The sequence below is a fragment of the Microtus oregoni genome, unplaced genomic scaffold, assembly GCF_018167655.1.
Source record: "Microtus oregoni isolate MIOR12 unplaced genomic scaffold, Mior012 000003F_ref0000135, whole genome shotgun sequence".
NCBI lineage: Eukaryota > Metazoa > Chordata > Mammalia > Rodentia > Cricetidae > Microtus > Microtus oregoni.
Genome location: NW_024543062.1, coordinates 45,621,314 through 45,640,733, shown reverse-complemented (window position 1 = coordinate 45,640,733; position 19,420 = coordinate 45,621,314). Strand labels below are relative to the sequence as shown.

General features: G+C 40.9%; 1 protein-coding gene across 3 annotated transcripts in view; it reads left to right on the top strand.

The window, feature by feature from the left end:
• Cntnap5 (contactin associated protein family member 5) overlaps positions 1–19,420 on the top strand; it is a 956,023-nt gene that overhangs the window by 203,720 nt on the left and 732,883 nt on the right. For all 3 annotated transcript variants that reach the window (XR_005974031.1, XM_041648130.1, XM_041648128.1), the window contains exon 3: positions 7,257–7,450. Coding sequence is in view for 2 of the 3 variants with exons in the window: in XM_041648130.1 (XP_041504064.1) it covers positions 7,257–7,450 (194 nt within the window). In the remaining variant the exon portion in view is untranslated. The remainder of the gene's footprint in view (positions 1–7,256; positions 7,451–19,420) is intronic.

Sequence of the window (19,420 nt, the reverse complement as noted above, 5' to 3'; positions counted from 1 at the left end):
GAACTGAGAGTTCTAAATCTTGATCCAAGGCAACCGAAGTGAACTGTGTCTCACTGAGCATAGCTCGAACAATGAAGACCTCAAAGCCCACCCCCACGATGGCATACTTCTTCCAACAGGGCCACACTGCCTATTAATGCAACTTCCTATGAAGGTCATTTTCTTTCAAACCACCACAAGATAGTATAGCAGGTAATAACACCTGCTGCCAAGCCTCAGGGCCTGAGTTCAATCTCTGTGCTCTACATGACGGAAGGATAGATAGAGTCAGCTCCCACAAGCTGTCCTCTGACCCACAAATGGGCACCATGGGATACACCCACCTACCACACACACATACATGCACACATGTACACACTAATATAGCAAATTATGTTTCAAATGAAATACGGCTGCTGATTTTCAGGAAAACCCAGAGGGACACTGGGGAGAGGGTGAAGTGTGATTCACTGCTCTGGTGGGAGCAGGCTGATGAGCGAGAGAACTGCTGGTGCTTGGGAGTAAAGAACTCTGGGGCTGCACACTGGATGTCAGTGCTGGAGTCCCTGCTTAGTCAGTTATAGGCTGCACGAGGTTGGATAAGCTGCCCGAGTCCCCTGGCACTGCAGCTGAGTAGAATTTGGAGAAGGTCCTCTACCTTAGCCTTGGAAGCAGATCAGGGTACTGAACTCGGCCTCTACTTTCTGCACTAACATCTAGTTGCACCACATTTTCTGAAAAACAAAACAACAAAAACAAAAGCACTGGGCTAGAGAGATGGCTCAGCAGTTAAGAGCATTGCCTGCTCTTCCAAAGGTCCTGAGTTCAATTCCCGGCTCACAACCATCTGTAAAGAGGTCTGGTGCCCTCTTCTGGCCTGCAGGCCATACACACAGACAGAATATTGTATACATAATAAGTAAATAAATATTTTTTTTAAAAAAAAGCACTGAAATTAGCGGTGTAGGGGAGGGACCCAGATATTGCTGAACTGGTAATTAGCTAATATGCTCTAAGCCCTGGTTAGAGACCCAACATTACACCTGTGTCCTGTGTGTGTGTATACATGTGTACATTCATGTATGTGTGTGTATATATATATGTATATGTGTATACATACATATACATACATCACATGTAAGATGTCAAGAGTCCAGTATGCAGTGAGTAAGGGTTATGGGTTGTTAGAAATGAAATCAGAGATAGTCTTAAGGTCATCTCTGGTTTTATGTTTGGGAAAGAATGGCTGAATTATGAATATTGTACATATTTATGGTGAGATAATTTATTTTTCATTTCCAAGTTAAAAGACAGATCATCAGCTAAAGGTAGTTACTTTTAAGGCTAACATTCTGAGGTAAGCCCTTCTAGAAGTACATGATGGAAGAAGAAAATAAAATCCCCAAAATTATCCTCAAACTTTCACATGCATACCTTAGCAGACATGTACTGAAAGATGGGCAAATACACACACACACACACACACACACACACACACACACACCAAAAAAAAAACAAATAAAAAAATAGATAAATAAAGGTTTTGAAACTTTCTTTTTTTTTTTTTGCTTTTAGCATTTTTCTTTTTTTTTTTTATTGAGAAAAGGAGAAAAAAAAACAAACAAGTTTCCTCCTCCTCCCAGCCTCCCCTTTCCCTCCCCCTCCTCACACCCTTCTCCCCCTCCTCCCACCCTTCTCCCCTTCCCCCACTCCTCTCCCCCTCCCTCTCCAGTCCAAAGAGCAGTCAGGGTTCCCTGCCCTTTGGTAAGTCCTAGGTCCTCTCCCCTCTGACCATTTCTAGGAAGGTGAACATCCAAACTGGCTAGGCTCCCACAAAGCCAGCACATTACGTAGGTTCAAAACCCCGTGCCATTGTCCTTGGCTTCTCATCAGCCCGCATTGTTCGCCATGCTAAGAGAGTCCAGTTTTATCTCATGCTTTTTCAGTCACAGTCCAGCTGGCCTTGGTGAGCTCCCAATAGATCAGCTACACTGTCTCAGTGGGTGGATGCACCCCTCGTGATCCCGACTTCTTTGCTCATGTTCTCCCTCCTTCTGCTCCTCATTGGGACCTTGGGAGCTCAGTCCAGTGCTCCCGTGTGGGTCTCTGTCTCTATCTCCATCCATCACCAGATGAAGGTTCTATGATGATATGCAAGATATTCGTCAGTATTGCTATAGGATAGGGTCATTTCAGGTTCCCTATCCTCAGCTGCCCAAGGAACTAACTGGGGACCTCGGCTTGGGCATCTGGGAGCCCCTCTAGGTTCAAGTCTCTTGCCAACCCTAAGGTGGCTCCCTTAACTAAGAATTGTGCTTCCATGCTACCCTATCCAACCTTCCTTTATCCCAATCCTCCTTTTTCCCCAAGTTCCCCCCATACTCCCCTTCTCCCTTTTCTCTCCCCATCTCCCCTTACCCCCATCGCACCCCACCCCCAAGATCTCAATTTTCTCCCCGGCAATTTTGTCTACTTCCCATAGCCAAGAGGACAACTATATGTTTTTCGTTTGGTTCACCTTCTTACTTAGCTTCTTTGGGATCACCAATTGTAGACTCCATGACCCTTGTTAATGGCTAAAAACCAATTATGAGTGAGTACATCCCATATTCATCTTTTTGGGTCTGGGTTACCTCACTCAGGATAGTGTTTTCTATTTCCATCCATTTGCATGCAAAATTTGAGAAGTCATTGTTTTTTTACTGCAGCGTAGTACTCTAATGTGTAGATATTCCATACTTTCTTCATCCATTCTTCCATTGAAGGGCATCTAGGTTGTTTCCAGGTTCTGGGTATTTCAAATAATACTGCTATGAACATAGTTGAACAAATGCTCTTGTCATATGATAGGGCATCTCTTGGGTATATTCCCAGGAGTGGTATTGCTGGGTCCAGGGGTAGGTTGATCCCGAATTTCCTGAGAAACAGAAACACTGATTTCCAAAGTGGTTGCACAAGATTGCATTCCCACCAGCAATGGATGAGGGTACCCCTTCCTCCACAGCCTCTCCAGCAAAGGCTATCATTGGAGTTTTTTATTTTAGCCATTCTGACAGGTATAAGATGATATCTCAAAGTTGTTTTGATTTGCATTTTCCAACCTAAAGAAAGATATACCTATGAAGGTTCAAGAAGCATACAGAACACCGAATAGGCTGGATCAAAAAAAAAAATCCCCTTGCCATATAATTATCAAAACACAAAGCATACAAAATAAGGAAAGAATATTAAAAGCTGCAAAGGAAAAAGGCCAAATTACTTATAAAGGTAAACCTATCAGACTTACACCTGACTTCTGCATGGAAACCATGAAAGCCAGAAGGTCCTGGATAGATGTACTGCAGAAACTGAGAGACCATGGATGCAAGCCCAGATTACTATACCCAGCCAAGCTTTCATTCACTATAAATGGAAAAAATAAAATTTTCCAGGATAAAAACAAATTTAAACAATACGCAGCCACAAATCCAGCCTTACAGAAAGTAATAGAAGGAAAATCACTAACCAAGGAGTCCAACAATGACCACAATAACTGAGACATCTAGAGACCCGTCACCAACACAAATCAAAGAAGGGAAACACACAAACTCTACGACTAAAAAAATGACCGGAGTTAACAACCACTGGTCATTAATATCACTTAATGTCAATGGACTCAACTCATCTATTAAAAGGCACAGGCTAAGAGACTGGATACGAAACCAGGATCCAACATTCTGCTGTTTACAAGAAACACACCTCAACCACAAAGACAGGCACCTACTCAGAGTAAAGGGCTGGGAAAAGACTTATCAAGCAAATGGACCTAAGAAACAAGCAGGTGTGGCCATACTAATCTCTAACAAAGTAGACTTCAAACTTAAATCAATCAGAAGAGATAGAGAGGGGCATTTTATACTCATAACAGGAACAGTTCATCAGGATGAAGTCTCAATCCTGAATATCTATGCCCCTAATATAAATGCACCCACGTACATAAAAGAAACATTGCTAAAACTCAAGGCAGCCATCAAACCGCACACACTAATAGTAGGAGACTTCAACACTCCTCTCTCACCAATGGACAGGTCAATCAGACAGAAACCTAACAGAGAAATACGAGAATTAATGGAGGTAATGAATCAAATGGACTTAACAGACATCTATAGAACATTCCACCCAAATAGGAAAGAATATACCTTCTTCTCTGCAGCTCATGGAACCTTCTCAAAAATCGACCACATAGTCGGTAACAAAGCAAACATCCACAGTTACAAAAAAATATTAGTAAACTTTCTTGAAATTGAAATTTCTTTTAAGTGCTTCTAAGTGTAGACTGCAGGACTGACAGCAGCCTCATATCCAGAAATCACAGAGTCACCAGCTGTGCTATGGACAACGCTATCGCAGTTGACACCTGACTTCATGCTCACTCAATATTGATGTAATTCAGAACCGGGAATTGGTGAGCACATAGTTTGCCTTAGAAAATCTATCCATTTTTTGAAGTCACCCTTTTTATTCCAAAACACATTTACTGTTTGGCTAGCAAAGAAAGTGTTTGCTGGAACAACCACAGGAGCTCCGAGGGTCTGCCTATTAGCTGTAATGTGTGTGGAGGGGCATCTTCAATACTAAGGAGAATGGACTGGGCAATTATCAGTCAGGGAGTGGTCTTTCATGCTAAGTGCTCAAGCTGCGACTGGAAGTTTCAGAACATGCCTACTTCATCTGTATGAAAGCCCACGGTAACTGCTCCACGCTGGTTCATATTCAGGAGGGTTAAGAAACTGAGGTGGGGTTTTCTCCCATTCCTACTCCAAATAAAAGAAAAATGTGATTTTCTTCAGAGATGTTTGAAAAAGTCATCTTAAGCCAAACACAATGGACTTTCAGTTTTGACTTTGATTTATTTTATTTTTTTATTGGTTTTTACAAAGGTATACACTTATTGCTACTTTTTTCTTTTTTTTTATGTGTATGCGTTGTATGCTTGAATGTGGGTATGTGTGTCTGCATGTGTGTGGGAAGATACATGTTTGTCTATGCAGGTGTGCAAGTTGAGGACCAAGGCTCTGTTGCTTGGGTATCTTGTTCAGTTACTCTCTCCACCTTTTATAAGAATGCAGTATCTCTCACCTAAACCAAGTGCTCATGGACCCTGCTAGTCTAGCTTGCCTGTTTGCTTGTGGAACCTTCTGTCTCTGCTTCTTGTGCACTGAGATTCCAATTAAGCCAGCACACCTGCCTAGGATTTACATGAGTGCTGGGACCCAACCTCAGGTCTTGCACTGCAAGCCCTTTACTTGTTGAGCCATGGCCATAGACCTGCTTTCTTCTATTTTAATGTAACTTTATCTTAGATGTAAATATTTATATAAATGAAAAAGTCTATAGTGTGATCAAGAAGTTAGGTTGGGGATTGTCGGCAGTGAAAAGCAAATTATGAAAACTTGAGCATTTTCATTCCAAACTAGCAAGCATCACTCAAAAGGGTCAAAGTCCCATATTATTCTGCCCACTCTTAAATTTCTGTGTATAGTTTTACACATTTATATTTCCCCATATATCATTTATAATAAGTTTATTTAACAGATATACCTGAAGGAAATGCTATATGAAAAACCACAAACATACAAATCAACCTTTATTTAACTAGTCAGAAACTATGGTTCCAGCAATACCTAAACCTTGTTCACTGTGTCTGTCATGGGAAGGTGAGAACAAGAGGCAGAGGGAAGTTGGAAATTCACTTACAGCTTTCATTCTGGAGAACTAGGTCTTGTGGCTATAGTAGTCACAATATGGAAAGTTAAAGAATGCAGTTACCCCATATTACTCCCCCCACACACACATGCAGCCCGCTTACTACTGAAAAGGGGAAGTATCAGTGTACCTCAGGACCTAGCTTGTTGGTGTCATACCCAACACTCAGAACACATTTCAGAGTAGATGACAATCACATGCCTTTCTTCTTCCTTGCTTTGAATTTTATTATTAATAATAGGAATAAGAAATAAAATTTTGATAATAATAAGTAGAATAAATAAATTTAATAATAAAAATAAAAAATCTTATTAATAATAAGAAATAAAAAGAAGCTTATTAAACAAAACTATTAGAGACTATGTGATGCTGAATACAGTCCTCACAGCCTACATATGTCTTAAGATTAGGAGGGGCTCTGCCATACTTCCCCAGCTCCAGTATCTACAGATTTTGTCACACACAGCCCTGTGCAGTGAGCGTTAGGATAAAGAAAATCCCTGAGCTGCCAACCGCAGTGTGAGTCAATGCTTTTTCACTAAGTGGAAGAGAAGCTAGAGCATCATGGGACAAGCACATAAGCTGAAGGAAAACTTGAATCTGTTGCTCATTCCTTTAAGCTTAGTAGGCCTCTCACCTCATGTTCTGAGCAAAACTGTTGATTTTCACCACATACCTGCCCAACTCGCGAGACTCTGTGATGCCTCTCACCCCAGGTTCCAGAGAACTTGAGAATTCAGCATTCAGTAAAAGTTTATATTGATTTTTTCCTACTTGAGAAGGAAGCAAAAACTTAAGCCGAGTCTCCCAGTTCCATGAGAATGAATATTTGTCATCTACAAAGTCCAAATGTCATAAATAGTCTGGAAGCCACACAGCTGTTGAAAAGTCCCTGTATGTCTTGGTGCCGGGGGCCACATGTGAAATGCACCATGCTTCCTCATGTACTGAGATTGTGTTTTTCCGTTTCATCCTCTGTTCCCTGTGCACCAGATACTGCCTGTCTGCTTCCCAGCCTTTCCAGGCATGGTATCCCAGCCTGAGGATTCAGCTTCACTGTCTCGGTCAGGAAAGGCCTTCCTGAACACCTCCTAAGACAGCCTGTCCCCTGTGCCTCTGATGCAGCTTCTGTCTTCTTCCTCGCTGGCTTTCACCGAACTCTTCTTTCCCTTTCACTCAGCATTCTCCTTGTGAGAAATAAAGGTTGAGTAAATGATGTCATGTAAAGGCCAATCAAAGCCTTGTGAGACCTGAAGCACGGGTCCCCTGGTAGGTTCCTAGGAAAAATTCAGAGGAAAGAAAGACTTGAGAAGGGAACGGAAGAAGGGAGGAGACACTGAAAACACTGTATCCGCAGTGAACCTGGAGCCCTGAGCTGCAGGAGAGGAATCGGGGCCTGCAAGAATTAGGAGTTTAAGTTCAGAGGCAGGGAACAGTGGTGCTTTAGTTGAACATGCTTTCATTGATCTTTAACATACGAAATGGAGGCTTTCTAAGACATCATTACCATTCTCTCTTTTATGCTATTCCAGGAACTGGTGGTTGGTCCCCAGCAGATTCCAATGCCCAACAGTGGCTCCAGATGGACCTGGGCAACAGAGTGGAGATTACAGCAGTGGCCACGCAGGGAAGATACGGGAGCTCTGACTGGGTGACAAGCTATCGCCTGATGTTCAGCGACACAGGGCACAACTGGCAACAGTACAAGCAAGAAGACAACATATGGGTAGGAAATGCTTTCGTCTTCTAGTGCACAAATATGAGATGTGCTAATGCTAACAAGTGTTTCTGGCAGCTTGTTGTATCCAGACTGTGGAGGTTTGATCACTGTCCTGTACCCATTCAGAAATAATGAAATCACGTCTAGCCCTGGTTCCAACTCTCTCCCAAGGGAAATCAGAGTGTCAGCTGGAGAGAGTTCAGTGTGCTCCTCCCGTTCTTGTGATTTTGAGAGCTTTGTGACAGAATCTGTTCTCATCTATAAGAGTAGGGATACACGCTGACAAAATCTGAGTGTCAGTAAGACTGCATCATTGGCTGTCTTCTTTTCTTTGGCTCATGGTGCTGTGGGAAAAATGCCCTAATGACAGCAATGAAACTTACAGTTCAAATGTACCATCCATCATGGCAGGGATGTAAGTCATGGTACCGGAAGCTTGAGGAGTCTAGTCATGTGGCAGCCATAACTAGAAGGAGAAAAAAAGGCTTTGCTGGTGCTCGGCTCACTTTCTCCACTACAGTGCAGTTCAGGCTCCTAGCCAGGGAATGCTGCCACCTACAATGGGAAGACATTCCCATGCCAATTCGCACCATCAAGATAGTTCCCTACAGACGTGCTCAGAGGCTTATCTCTCAGCTGGCTCTAGATTCTGTGAAATCGACAATTAACACTCACCATCATATCGGTTAAAGGGTTATATCTACTTGTTTGTTTAAATGTATCAGACACTTTATATAACTTGCTGAAATAACTGAACTGTCGCTTGTTCAAGGTTGCTAAGTGTGGAATTTGGTCTGAAGAATCTGTACTTTTATCTCACTGTGTCGAACAGTCACCATTCAAGGTTCTAAAAAAAATTCAAATGTAGGAAAAAATGGCAAAGTTTAGATTTATCCTGGCACTGTAATTATCAGTTTGGGAGTAACACATTTTCTCTAAGTTACAAAACAGAGCTTTCTTTCCTGCTGCAGCCCACACTGTGTGACCTTCATGTCAACAAAAGCTTGTCCAAAAATCATTAGGAAAAGAAAGCAGGGAAAGAGGCACAGGGTTATGCTAACTGAATAGGTTATGTTACCTGTCTCTCGAGGCTAGAGTTTGAGGCTTAGGAAGATGGTTTGGTAGGCACCGTGCTTACCGTCAAAGTGTGGAGTTAAGATCCCCAGAACCCACAAAAAGCCAGGTAGGTGTGATGGCATCCTTAGAGCTCCCCAAAGCATGCTAGCTAGCCAGACTTGCCTGAAAGACAATATACACTGCCTAAATAGATAAAGAATGACAGAGAAATTTACTTAAAGTCAGCCTCAGGCCTCTGCACATACAGGCACACATGCATGAACATGCATGCATACATAAATATATATACATATCAAAAAGTCATGCTTTGTATAAAATAGCATGTAAACAAATGCTTCTTTTACTTTAGAAGAAAAACATCACCATTTTTCTAAAGGACCATTAAATGTGAAGACATAGTGAAAGCTAATGTGTTCTTGCCCTCACAGAACCTCCTTGTCTGCAACCCTGACTTCAGTTACGCCATCCTCCAATGTCAGCCCAACCTTGTTGAAAAGAATGTGTTTTGCCTGCATTAGTATTTGTTGTCTCTCCTACTCTCTGGGTCTCTAATTGAGGCTTGGGATAAAGTAAGCATTCTGATTAGTTACTAAGCGGAATATTGAACATCAGTAGGTCTCTTATGATATCAGTTGCAATATTCTCACAGGGCAAGGCTTTTCGTTTTCAAAATTCTCTTCGGAGGCTCTTCTATTTTGTTTCTCAATATTGAAGTTCACATCAATTTTTGCAGATTTGTGCTCGGTTTGCTGTTGGGTTTGGAGTGAGGAATAAGCAGTCCTTCTATCTGGGGAACTATTTCAAATTTTTATGTTGACTTTCAAGGGGAAGATAGATGTGGGATTATTTATTTTCTTGGGGTTTTCAATCAAAACAGGTTGTTTTCAGACGAAGTTGCAGTTTTGAGTCATTTTGTTTCCATCTTTAAAAAAGATCCAAGTTCCATTTTCTTCAGATCGTAAGCGGCCTTCTCTCAGCCTCCCTGGGCGTCAGGATGCTTTCAAGGCTGGCATCTCTCTGTGTCTGGGAACAGCTTGTGCAGGGCTCTTAGCCTTGCTTGAGATGTTGGCTCACTTGAGTTTCAAGTGCTTCTAATTTCTTTCAAGGCAAGCACCTCTCTCTTCTGCCTCCATGGAGAACTAAGCCTTGACACACTGGGCTAATTTGGGGTGTTTAGTAAAAGAACTCTGGAATCACCCTGGCTCTTAGAGTTGTGGTGTGTAGAGCCAAGATTGTTGCCACCATATCCCATCATCCTCAACAGCCCAACACTGTCCAGGCACCATTAGCATCATTACTCAAAATTAAGTTTTACTTCTAAATATTCTTGGGTGCAAAATTATGATCTATTTCTCATTTCTTGCTTTTTTTATGATCTGTTTCTCCTTTCTTGCTTTTTTTTTATTTTCACAGTTTTTTTTTTCCTTTTCTTTTCTCACTAGAAATGTGAACCTTGTCAGACTTACTCTGGAAGAATAATATTAAACCCCACCATTTAATTCACACAATGCTAAATATAAAAGTAAGAAATCATCAACTATACCTAACTGTACCTGTGTGAGGCAAATAGTGTCTAAACTCTGAAATTGTCTAGGAAAGTCTGTCAAACTGGTGTTTTACAAACATTTCACAAAATATGCACAGTCTCCTTTTCAGCTAATATGGGAACTTGCATCAAAACATGCTGTGGTTCACTCGACCGTCTTGGGCAGGAGAAATGGCATAGGGAGTGGAATGTTTGCCACACGCTGTGAGAGTCTGAGTTTCAGTCTCCAATGTGGATATTTTTTAAAAAAAGAAAAAGTGTGCATAGTGACACATACATCTAACCCTGTGAAGTGAGAGATGAGTGATCTCTCGGGCTTGCTGGACAGATAGTCTAGTCAAATTGGTGAGTTTCAGGTTTAGTTAGAAAATCTGACTCACAAAAAAAAAGGTGTAGAGAGACTAAGGAAGACAAGCATAAATATGCAAGCAAGCACACACATATATACATACAATAGATGCCTTAGTTTTTTCTCCTTAGTTTTTATTTTTAATTTCACTTTAGGATCATAGCTTCAGAGAATGAAATGGACAAAATAAGAGAATTTTTTTTAATACAACTGTCTGAATAGCTCATTTAACTTCCCATATTACTCCGATATGTAAACCCATCAATAATAAATATCAACTTCAAGGATGCTGGCTGAGCGCATCTATTAAGGATTTCTTTCTTTTTGTATGTGTATGTCATGTATGAATATGTGTACATGCCTACTGACATGATGTTGACTCACATGTGTGTTGAAATTTTGTTAATATTCCCATGTCTGTACATGTGTACTATTATGTATAGAATCCCATGGATGGTATTAAGGACAACTTCATTGATCATTCTCCTTCATACATTAAGGCAGGATCTCTCACTGAACTCAGAGCTCATCTTTAAATTCTAACTAGCTAGCCAGTTTGCTCTAATGAGCACCTGTCTTTACCTTTTGAGCACTGGGTTACACACAGAATGCCACACCCACTGAGCTTTTGCAGTAAATTCCTGGGATTCAAACTCTGGTCCTCATGCTTGTAGAGCAACCATGGTCCACACTGAGTCATCTCTTCAACACTCTGGGTTTTTTTTTTTTTTTTTGTGTGTGTGTGTGTGTGTGTGTGTGTTTTGCTGGGGATGGAACTCATGTCCTAAGACATGCCAGGCAAGTTCCTTCCTAACAGTTAAATCCTCAGCCTCATGTGGCTATTTGCAGAGTCTTGAAGTTGGATATGCTTCATCTCATAATGGTTTTTAAAAAATGTATTCCAAACAATACTGATGGGAAGACCTCATTAGCCAATTATCTTTAAGAGGTGGATCCAAGTTAAGGCGTGACTTTCTGGGACCAGGAGTAAAATGGGTGCATGGCCCAGGTGCACTCTCTCTGTGATTCCCCTGGGGCACAGCTGAGCTTGGACTTCTTGTTTCTGTTTGTGAGTTTTCCCCTTATGATAAATAAACATAAAATTGTTTTGTTCTTTAGCTAGCCTGATTGATTCCTGAATTGAGCTAATTCCTACAGTTGGCACCCAACAGGGCTAGAGTCTCTGGCGGCTCTGGCCAGCAGCAGTCAGACTCTATGCTGCTATTCATTATGTGTATAGGATTCCCGTGCAGCAGTGCCCCTGAGTAGCCACTAGCTAAGGGCCTTTATATTTCCTCATTAAATGCCTCAGAGCCATGCAATCACGGAGGGCCAAGGTGCCTAAGGACTTGGAGCCGCTCTGGGTTGGGTATTTCCGCACCGCAAAAACTCAGGCAAGTCAGGTGAGACGCAGGTTCCCCAGGATATCTCTGTTTGGCATTGCAACCTTGCTATTCTAGTGCTGTGTGGCCACTGACCAGTCAGGGTCCTCTGCAGAGCACACAGTCTGTGATTTACACTAAATAACTGTTTATAATCTGAGCATATCTTTTAGCATTTAACACTAAAATCAGATTCAAACCAGCCAGGTGGCTCCAAGTGCGCCACAGCACCTAATGGCAGGTAATGGTTATTGCACCTATTCAGCTCAAATTCAACCATAGGTAAGATTTATAATTTGAAATATAAATTATAAATTTATAATTTATAGGGAAAATTATGGACAATTTAACCATCTATGAATTCAATAGCCATTTTACTTACGCCATGTATGATGTTATGCAAAGTTTAAATGATTTTCCTCCTACACCCCTCTATTTGATTCCAGGGATTGGCTTTGTTCTTCTTATTTTATTCCTAAAAGCGTGGTTGGATAATAGGGCCAAGAATGATGCACTTTTACAAATGATACAGTCTTTACAGACTGACAATGATCAATTTAAAAAGAAAATTCAGTGCTCTGGAGAAGGATACAATCAATTTGACAAATAAAACCCAGTCAAATGAGATACTTTTCTAAAGGATATAGTCTTTATAGACTGATAATGATCAATTAAGAGAAAAATCCAGCATTCTGGGAAGGATACAGCCAATTTTACAAACAAAACCCAGTCAATAAGAGAGGATGCTAAGACATTGTCTTAGATAATTTGTACTGTTAAATGTATTAATCGGACTCTGTTGAAGGGTTGTGATAGATTGACTGGTAGAATGTCTCTCCAGGAAGGTAATATGCATGCTATAGAAATAATGTCCAAGGATGAGACATTATCTCTACTGGACAGACTTCACACCTTGAAATCTTTAATGAGGGCATTAAAACAGAACACTGGACAGGAGATCCAGACTTTACAGAAGGCAATGATAAAAAGATTTAAAAATATTGACAAATTTATCAAATTTGTGGACCAGGGACAAAAAACTCTTTGGGGGCCTCTTGTAGGCCCCCATGACAAATGTGGTCCAATCATTCCCAGTTACTATGGAGAATGTGTTGCACCAAAAAAATTTAAAAATCCAGAGCATTCTATAAAAGACCATACTGTTCTGGATGATGAAATCAATGTGAAGGACAAATCAAACACTCCAATAGGACATAAGAAACATATATTTTGGCAGACTTCTATAAATGTTAAAGACCAAAGCTAAAAATGTATATAAATGACATTTTTATTAAAGGCTTACTAGACATGGGTACAGATGTAAGTATCATTACTCCGGAATCTTAGCACCCTAATTGGCCTCATCAAGATGTAGATGTTTGAAGAAATAAAATAAGTTTTGCCTAAGTGGGGATTACAAATTGCTCCTAAAAAAATTCAAAGAGAAGATTCTGTTAATTACATAGGTTACAAAATAGGTTTATAAAAAATAATAAAAACACACAAAATGCACAAATTAGGAAAGACCATTTGCAGATTCTTAATGACTTTCAAAGATTATTAGGAGACATTTCTAGTCTATGATTGACTGTTGGGATAACATCTGATCTAATAATTCATTTAAATAAAACCTTAGACGGTCATAAAAACTTAAATAGTCCCAAAAATTAACAGCTAAAGCATGAAAAAAAAATTAAAAATCTCCTGCCTGTAAAAATGGTCTGTCAGTTACGGCAGACCTTAGCCAAAGTTGGTTGCTTCAAGGTTGCAAATGAGACTTTGGGTGATTGCTCAGGTAGCCAATTGTCTCTGTCATATACTGCTTGCTTTGGAAGCTACTGATTGCACTTCCTGCCTACTCAAGCAACATTATCTCCCTTCACAGGCCTTCAATGGGGTTGAAGATTAGGTAGTCGTAGTTACCTTCTTCTCATGATTTAGCCAAGCTTATTTTCGATGTAAGATTTAGACTCTTTGAAATAGAATATTTATTAAAACATTTATCATGTGTTCCTTGTTGAATATTACTTATGTTCTTTGTAATTTTATACTTAATATCTGTTCCTACTGTACATAGCTTTGTATTGGGTTTGGATCACTCTTGTTTAGAGAAAAGGGGGAGGTGATGGGGGAAACCCTGTTAGCCAATTCTTTTTAAGAGGTGGATCCAAGTTAAGGCGTGGCTTTCTGGAGAAAAAGGGGTGTTTGGCCAAGGTGCTCACTCTCTGTGATTCCCAAGGGGCACAGCTGAGTTTGGACTTCTCATTCCTGTTCCATGAGTTTTCCCCTTATAATAAATAAAAATATAATTGTTTTATTCTTTAGCTACCCTGGTTATTTCCCAAATCGGGTTAATTTCTACACAATACAAACAGCACACTCAGCGCGGAACATCAATTTACCCAAGAGAATTCTTTTATTTCAAGTTCACTTCAGGAAAAGATTCTTTAAAAGACACCTTTGCAAAAGACAGGAGAAAATCTCTGTGCACTAAAAATCCGATTTGTAGAGTTCCTGCTCTGGCACTGAGTGGAACATTCATGAATGAGGGCACTGAGCAGCCACTTAGCAATGCCTAGCAATTTATTAACAAGCTAAGCTCCTGGCCACTAAATGATCAGGCGTGAAGGTGTCTCAGGGACAGACTTGCAACAATTTTCAGAATCCTAGTGCATCTGAAGTCTCCCTAGTTTGAGTTTGTAGAAGTTTTAGAGGAATGTAAAGATTCAAATTCTAACTCTAACAGCAGCCTGAGCCAATGTGATTTCCTTTGTGTGTGTTGGTGGGGTGTATGGAAAAGCTGATGACAAGCTGCAGAAGTCTGTTCTCTTTCATGCTGTATGTTGCAGGGATAGACCCCAGGTCATTAGACTAGAGGGAAGAACCTTTACCTGCTGAGCCATCTACCCAGCTCCGCATTTAGGTATTTAGTGAGCACACACACATCAAAAACTTACAAAACCTGTCTCTGAGAACCAACCCATGTCCTTCCTACTTGGAAATGTCCTAGCCACCTAAAGTCTTTGATGACACCATGTGTTCACTAAGAAAGCACAAAACAAGAAACTGGTCAACTGCTGTGAGTTCTGGTGTTTACATCTTCTCTTCCTTCCAATCACTTGCTTTCACTTTCAAATGCACTTCTCACATTGCCAATGCCTGTGCCTCTTTGTGATAATTTGTTCCATTGGTCTTTTGCAAATAATGCTCCAAGAAGCAACTTTCAGGTGCAAATTTCAGGCAAGCATGTGCTGCTGGCAGCTTCTTCTGTTGGGATCCAGCAGACTATAGCTCATCCTATTTGACTGACCTTTCTATGCACGTCTTCCCGAACTCCATCTAGTCTGTCCTCTATGAAGGGACACCCTTCTTTTGATGCAGGTCAGTTTTTCTAAGAGGATAGAGCTCTCACCATCCTTTATGTGATAACATAAAAACCCTTGAAAGATGTGAAGGGCATGGACAAGTTTCCTGAGAAAAAAGAGAAACTTGAAGAGTCATGTCTGTGAGAAAACAAGGAATTTTGCAAGGTTGCAAGGCCATCCGTACCTATGCAACTGATAATCTAAACTCAGATGACAGCCTCCGAGAGTTCAAAGTGGCTTCCTATGGGTATCTTACCCCAGAACAACACACACTTGTGTGGCAGATATTCTTCAGCTAGAACTCCATGCAACTGGGCCCTCTGCTAATAGTAGGAGCATGTCATTTTACCTTTTATTAAAGCCTATTTGGTTGCTTCAATATATAGAAGAAATTGAAATTTCAAAAGGTCAAGGGGGCTGGGCTGTATCCCATGTAATAAGGAGATGGAAGCAGTTTACATACTCAACTCTACCTCTCAATGATGTCGAAATTCATAAGGCCCTAAGTGTAATACTGTATTACACTTAGTGTAATACAGTAGCCTAAGCATTGGTAGTTAGGACCCGAGGATGAAGGAGATGAAACAGCTTCCACCAAGATTTCAGAACAAAATACTGAGCTAAATCACAGTGGAATCTCCATCCTCCTTGAAGAAACCCACTATGGAGTATTTCAGGGTTTTGTGGGAAGACGTGTAATGAACAGAGAAATGCTTAATTGCTTCCCACTCTGCTTCATGACAGAAGCTACAGAGTGAAGAAAAGGCTGTTGTTCCTACATCCATGTACCTGTGAGGAATTATATTCCCTCAAACTATAAACCAGAGTAAATTATTCTCCCTTAAGTTGCTTCCTGTCAGCTATCTTGTAACAACAACCAGAAAATCAAAGGATCCACTAGCCTTTTACTTTCCTCCAACTACCTTGCAGTTTCTCCAGGTTCATTTTGCATTTCACTTTTCCTAAGACCATGCAGCTTTTTATAAAACACATGAGCTATGAAGTACTTGACAGTGGGATCCCGCTGCCTGTGTGGTGTATTGCTCTGTGGTTTCTGTAACATTTTGGAGTCTGTTTGCTCATAAAAGGTTTGCACTGGTTGCCCAGCAGTCTCATTACCCCGAGGTCAATTGAAACAATGGATTGCGCATTTCAGTCATCAGTTCCCCAATTTCATCCTTGAGCAGCTCCCAAATTTTCTGGGAGATGCTCTCCTATCTTCTTGATTTACACACATTTATTCTGCCAATTTTGCCTAGCATGTCCTGAGTATTGATCACTGTTTGATATACTATTTTAAGCCTACCAATTTCAGAAAACAATTTGAGAGAAAGAAGCTCATTACTATCAACATATATCTTTTAAGCTCTCATTATATGCCTAGCACAAGGCTAGATACATGAATAGAGATTTAAAGATGCAGTCTCTTCCTCTCCTGGATGTCCACAACCATTAAGAGACTAAAACATGGCTCCTCTGTAACATGGCCCAGGCTCTTATTTGAGTGGATGTGTGTATGTATTTGAGACAAGAATATGACTCCTCTGTAACATGGCTCATGCTCTTATTTGAGTGTGTGCACGTGCTACACACATCTGTGCATTTAGGAAATGAAGGCAGATGTGTACTTTGCTCTGCCACTTTCTTACTTAGTCCCCTGGAACAGGTCCTCTCAGTGAAACTGGAACTAGGCTGCCAGCCAGCAAGCCTCGGTGATCCTTCTGCCTGATCACTGATTCTGAGAGTCCCGGGGCTACAGGTAGGTACACTGTCAACCTCAGGTGTTAATTTTAATTAGAGTTCAAGGGTTCATTCTTAGAGCATCATGCTTGTCTAGCAAGCTCTCTTACTTGCATCATTGCCACACTTCTTTCTTTAACATCTTTAAAATAAAGTAAAGGACTAGACAAAAGAGCATACCATCAAAGACATTTGCTGGGCATTTTGTGGTCTGAAACTCATGGTGTGGGCCTGGCTGACAGTGAGTTCACTGGGATTGGCTGCCTCAGACTCCAGAGTGCTAGGATTAAAGGAATGGGCTACCATGCTTGGCAACTGCCAGGATTTTAAAGCTATGTTTTTGTAATTTGTTTTCTCACACATGTATACATAGAAGTGCAAACTATGGGTATTAATTTTTGAATTGAACTTTATTAAAAAGTCAAAGAGGATGAAGAATAAATAACACTAAAAGTGTTTGAAAAGACCCTAAGGAATTATATTATTTTATGTTTATTAAAATTACATATAGCGTATGTTTGTGTACATTAATTGAAGTTATGCTACTTGGAAAGACAGTACAATCCCCTCCCCCCTTGCCACATACACACACAAAATCCATTATCTATTTAACAAAAGTCTCAGTGCAATCAGACATGGGAAAACTTTTGAGTTGTTGGTCAGGGGAGTTCAAGAGACCTCCAAACAATATAGGCTATTGCTCTTGTCCTTGGTATTAGAAAAACAAAGTCCAGCCATCCTGTTGACGATACCACACACCATGGACCCAGGACTTGAAGGAATCGGTCTGGATCTTAGCTGGAAGCCTCCTTCCTGAGGATTAACTCTAACAGTGTTGAGAGGAACCAAGAAGGCTGCCATGGAAAAGAAATGATCAGTATCCCTCCTCAGTTCTAATGCCTGCATATGCAACAATGATGGAGCTTTTCCTAAAGGTGTGAGAGTGCTATTCATATCCTGGGACTAATCAACAGCTACCTGCACTTCTACTTAAGGCCTGCTCAATAGGAAGGGATTCATGTCTGCTACTGACAAGCTAGCCAAATACTCAAGGCTGGGGAGACCATGGAGCCAATAAGAAAACAGCCTAAAGTCACTTTCCTAACCAGTACAATCTCTGACTGCATTCTGAATACCCACAGATAAGTGCAGCACTTATGCCTCATCAAAGAAACAACTTCTTCTTTTTCTTCTTTTGAACCAGTGACCGGTCAAAATGCAGATCACCTTACCACAGTATGCCTGCCCCAATTAATATATTTGTAATACAACCCAATAATGCCTAAGGTTCAAGATGCATTGCAAATGAGTTGGTAAAAATGTTGTTAAGAGCCAAAGAACCAGAAAAATAAAAATGTGTGTGTGGTAGGGTTAGTGATAAGGAATGGATCTGGGAAGAGTTGGGGCAATGATGAAGGTAAATATAATCAAGACACATTCTATGAAATTCTCAAATAATTAGTAAACACAATGAATGCATAAATACATATACATGAATATTTGTTTCAATAAAATTCCCAAAGAACTAATACAGGCTGTACTTTTCATTCTTGTTTTTATTTTTCTTAAGAAGTCAATGAAGAACTGTGTACACTCAGACTGTCAATTTAACAGGGACCACGAATGCACAAATCAGTCACCGCCATGCAGCAGGCTGGGTCCCAGCTGTGCCACTGGACAGAAATGTAATTTGATCTCCCTGAGCAAATCCTTGCAGCTGCTTTGCAGATGTAGATGTACCTGCTTTCTGACCCCTAGGATCCATTCCTCCACACTTCCTCCTCAGACACTTTGTCTTACAACCTGCCTTGCTTGTGGGAAGGCAGTACATGGGAATGAAGTCCTATCTTCACGTGGATCTAGCTTTACCAAGGGTAGACTTCAGAAGCTCGGTGTTTGCTTTCCTTGAGATGCGCTAGTGGCTGCCTATGGCTTTTGCTGACCTGAGATGCTCCTAAGGCTAAAGGGCCACTGCTGAGAAGGAAAGAGGGTACAAGTGGCCAACCCAACAGCTGGTGCTTGCTCCAGCTTCGGCAGGCTTCTCTCTAGTCCTCTGCTTCATACACAGTCTTTACACTTCCTGGCGGATGCCCATCTGTTTCCTTATTTAATGTGAGAAATCACTGTGATGTTTCAGGGCTCCTCCCTGCGAGGGGTCTAGCCTCTTCAGGAAGCTAATGCTTTCCCGCATTTACACAGGTGGCATTTAAACACATTCCACAGACAGGGAGTCGACTCGCAGTCTTCAGGATTAATATTCACATGGACACTTCCCATGAAGGAGCAGATGACTGCAGTCCCCACCCTTGTCCCCTCTGTAGTAGGACAGGCCCCAGCAGTACATATAAACGGACTGGGTTGATCTGTTTAAAATTAATTCTTCTAAATCTACTGCTACGAAATTAATCTTCTTGTCGAAGTACCCCATGTTTCTCAGGATGTTCGGCTCATAATTGTATTTTCAGTATATATAAACCAATTAGGTTCTGAAAACTTTCTCCTTAGAATAGATCAGAA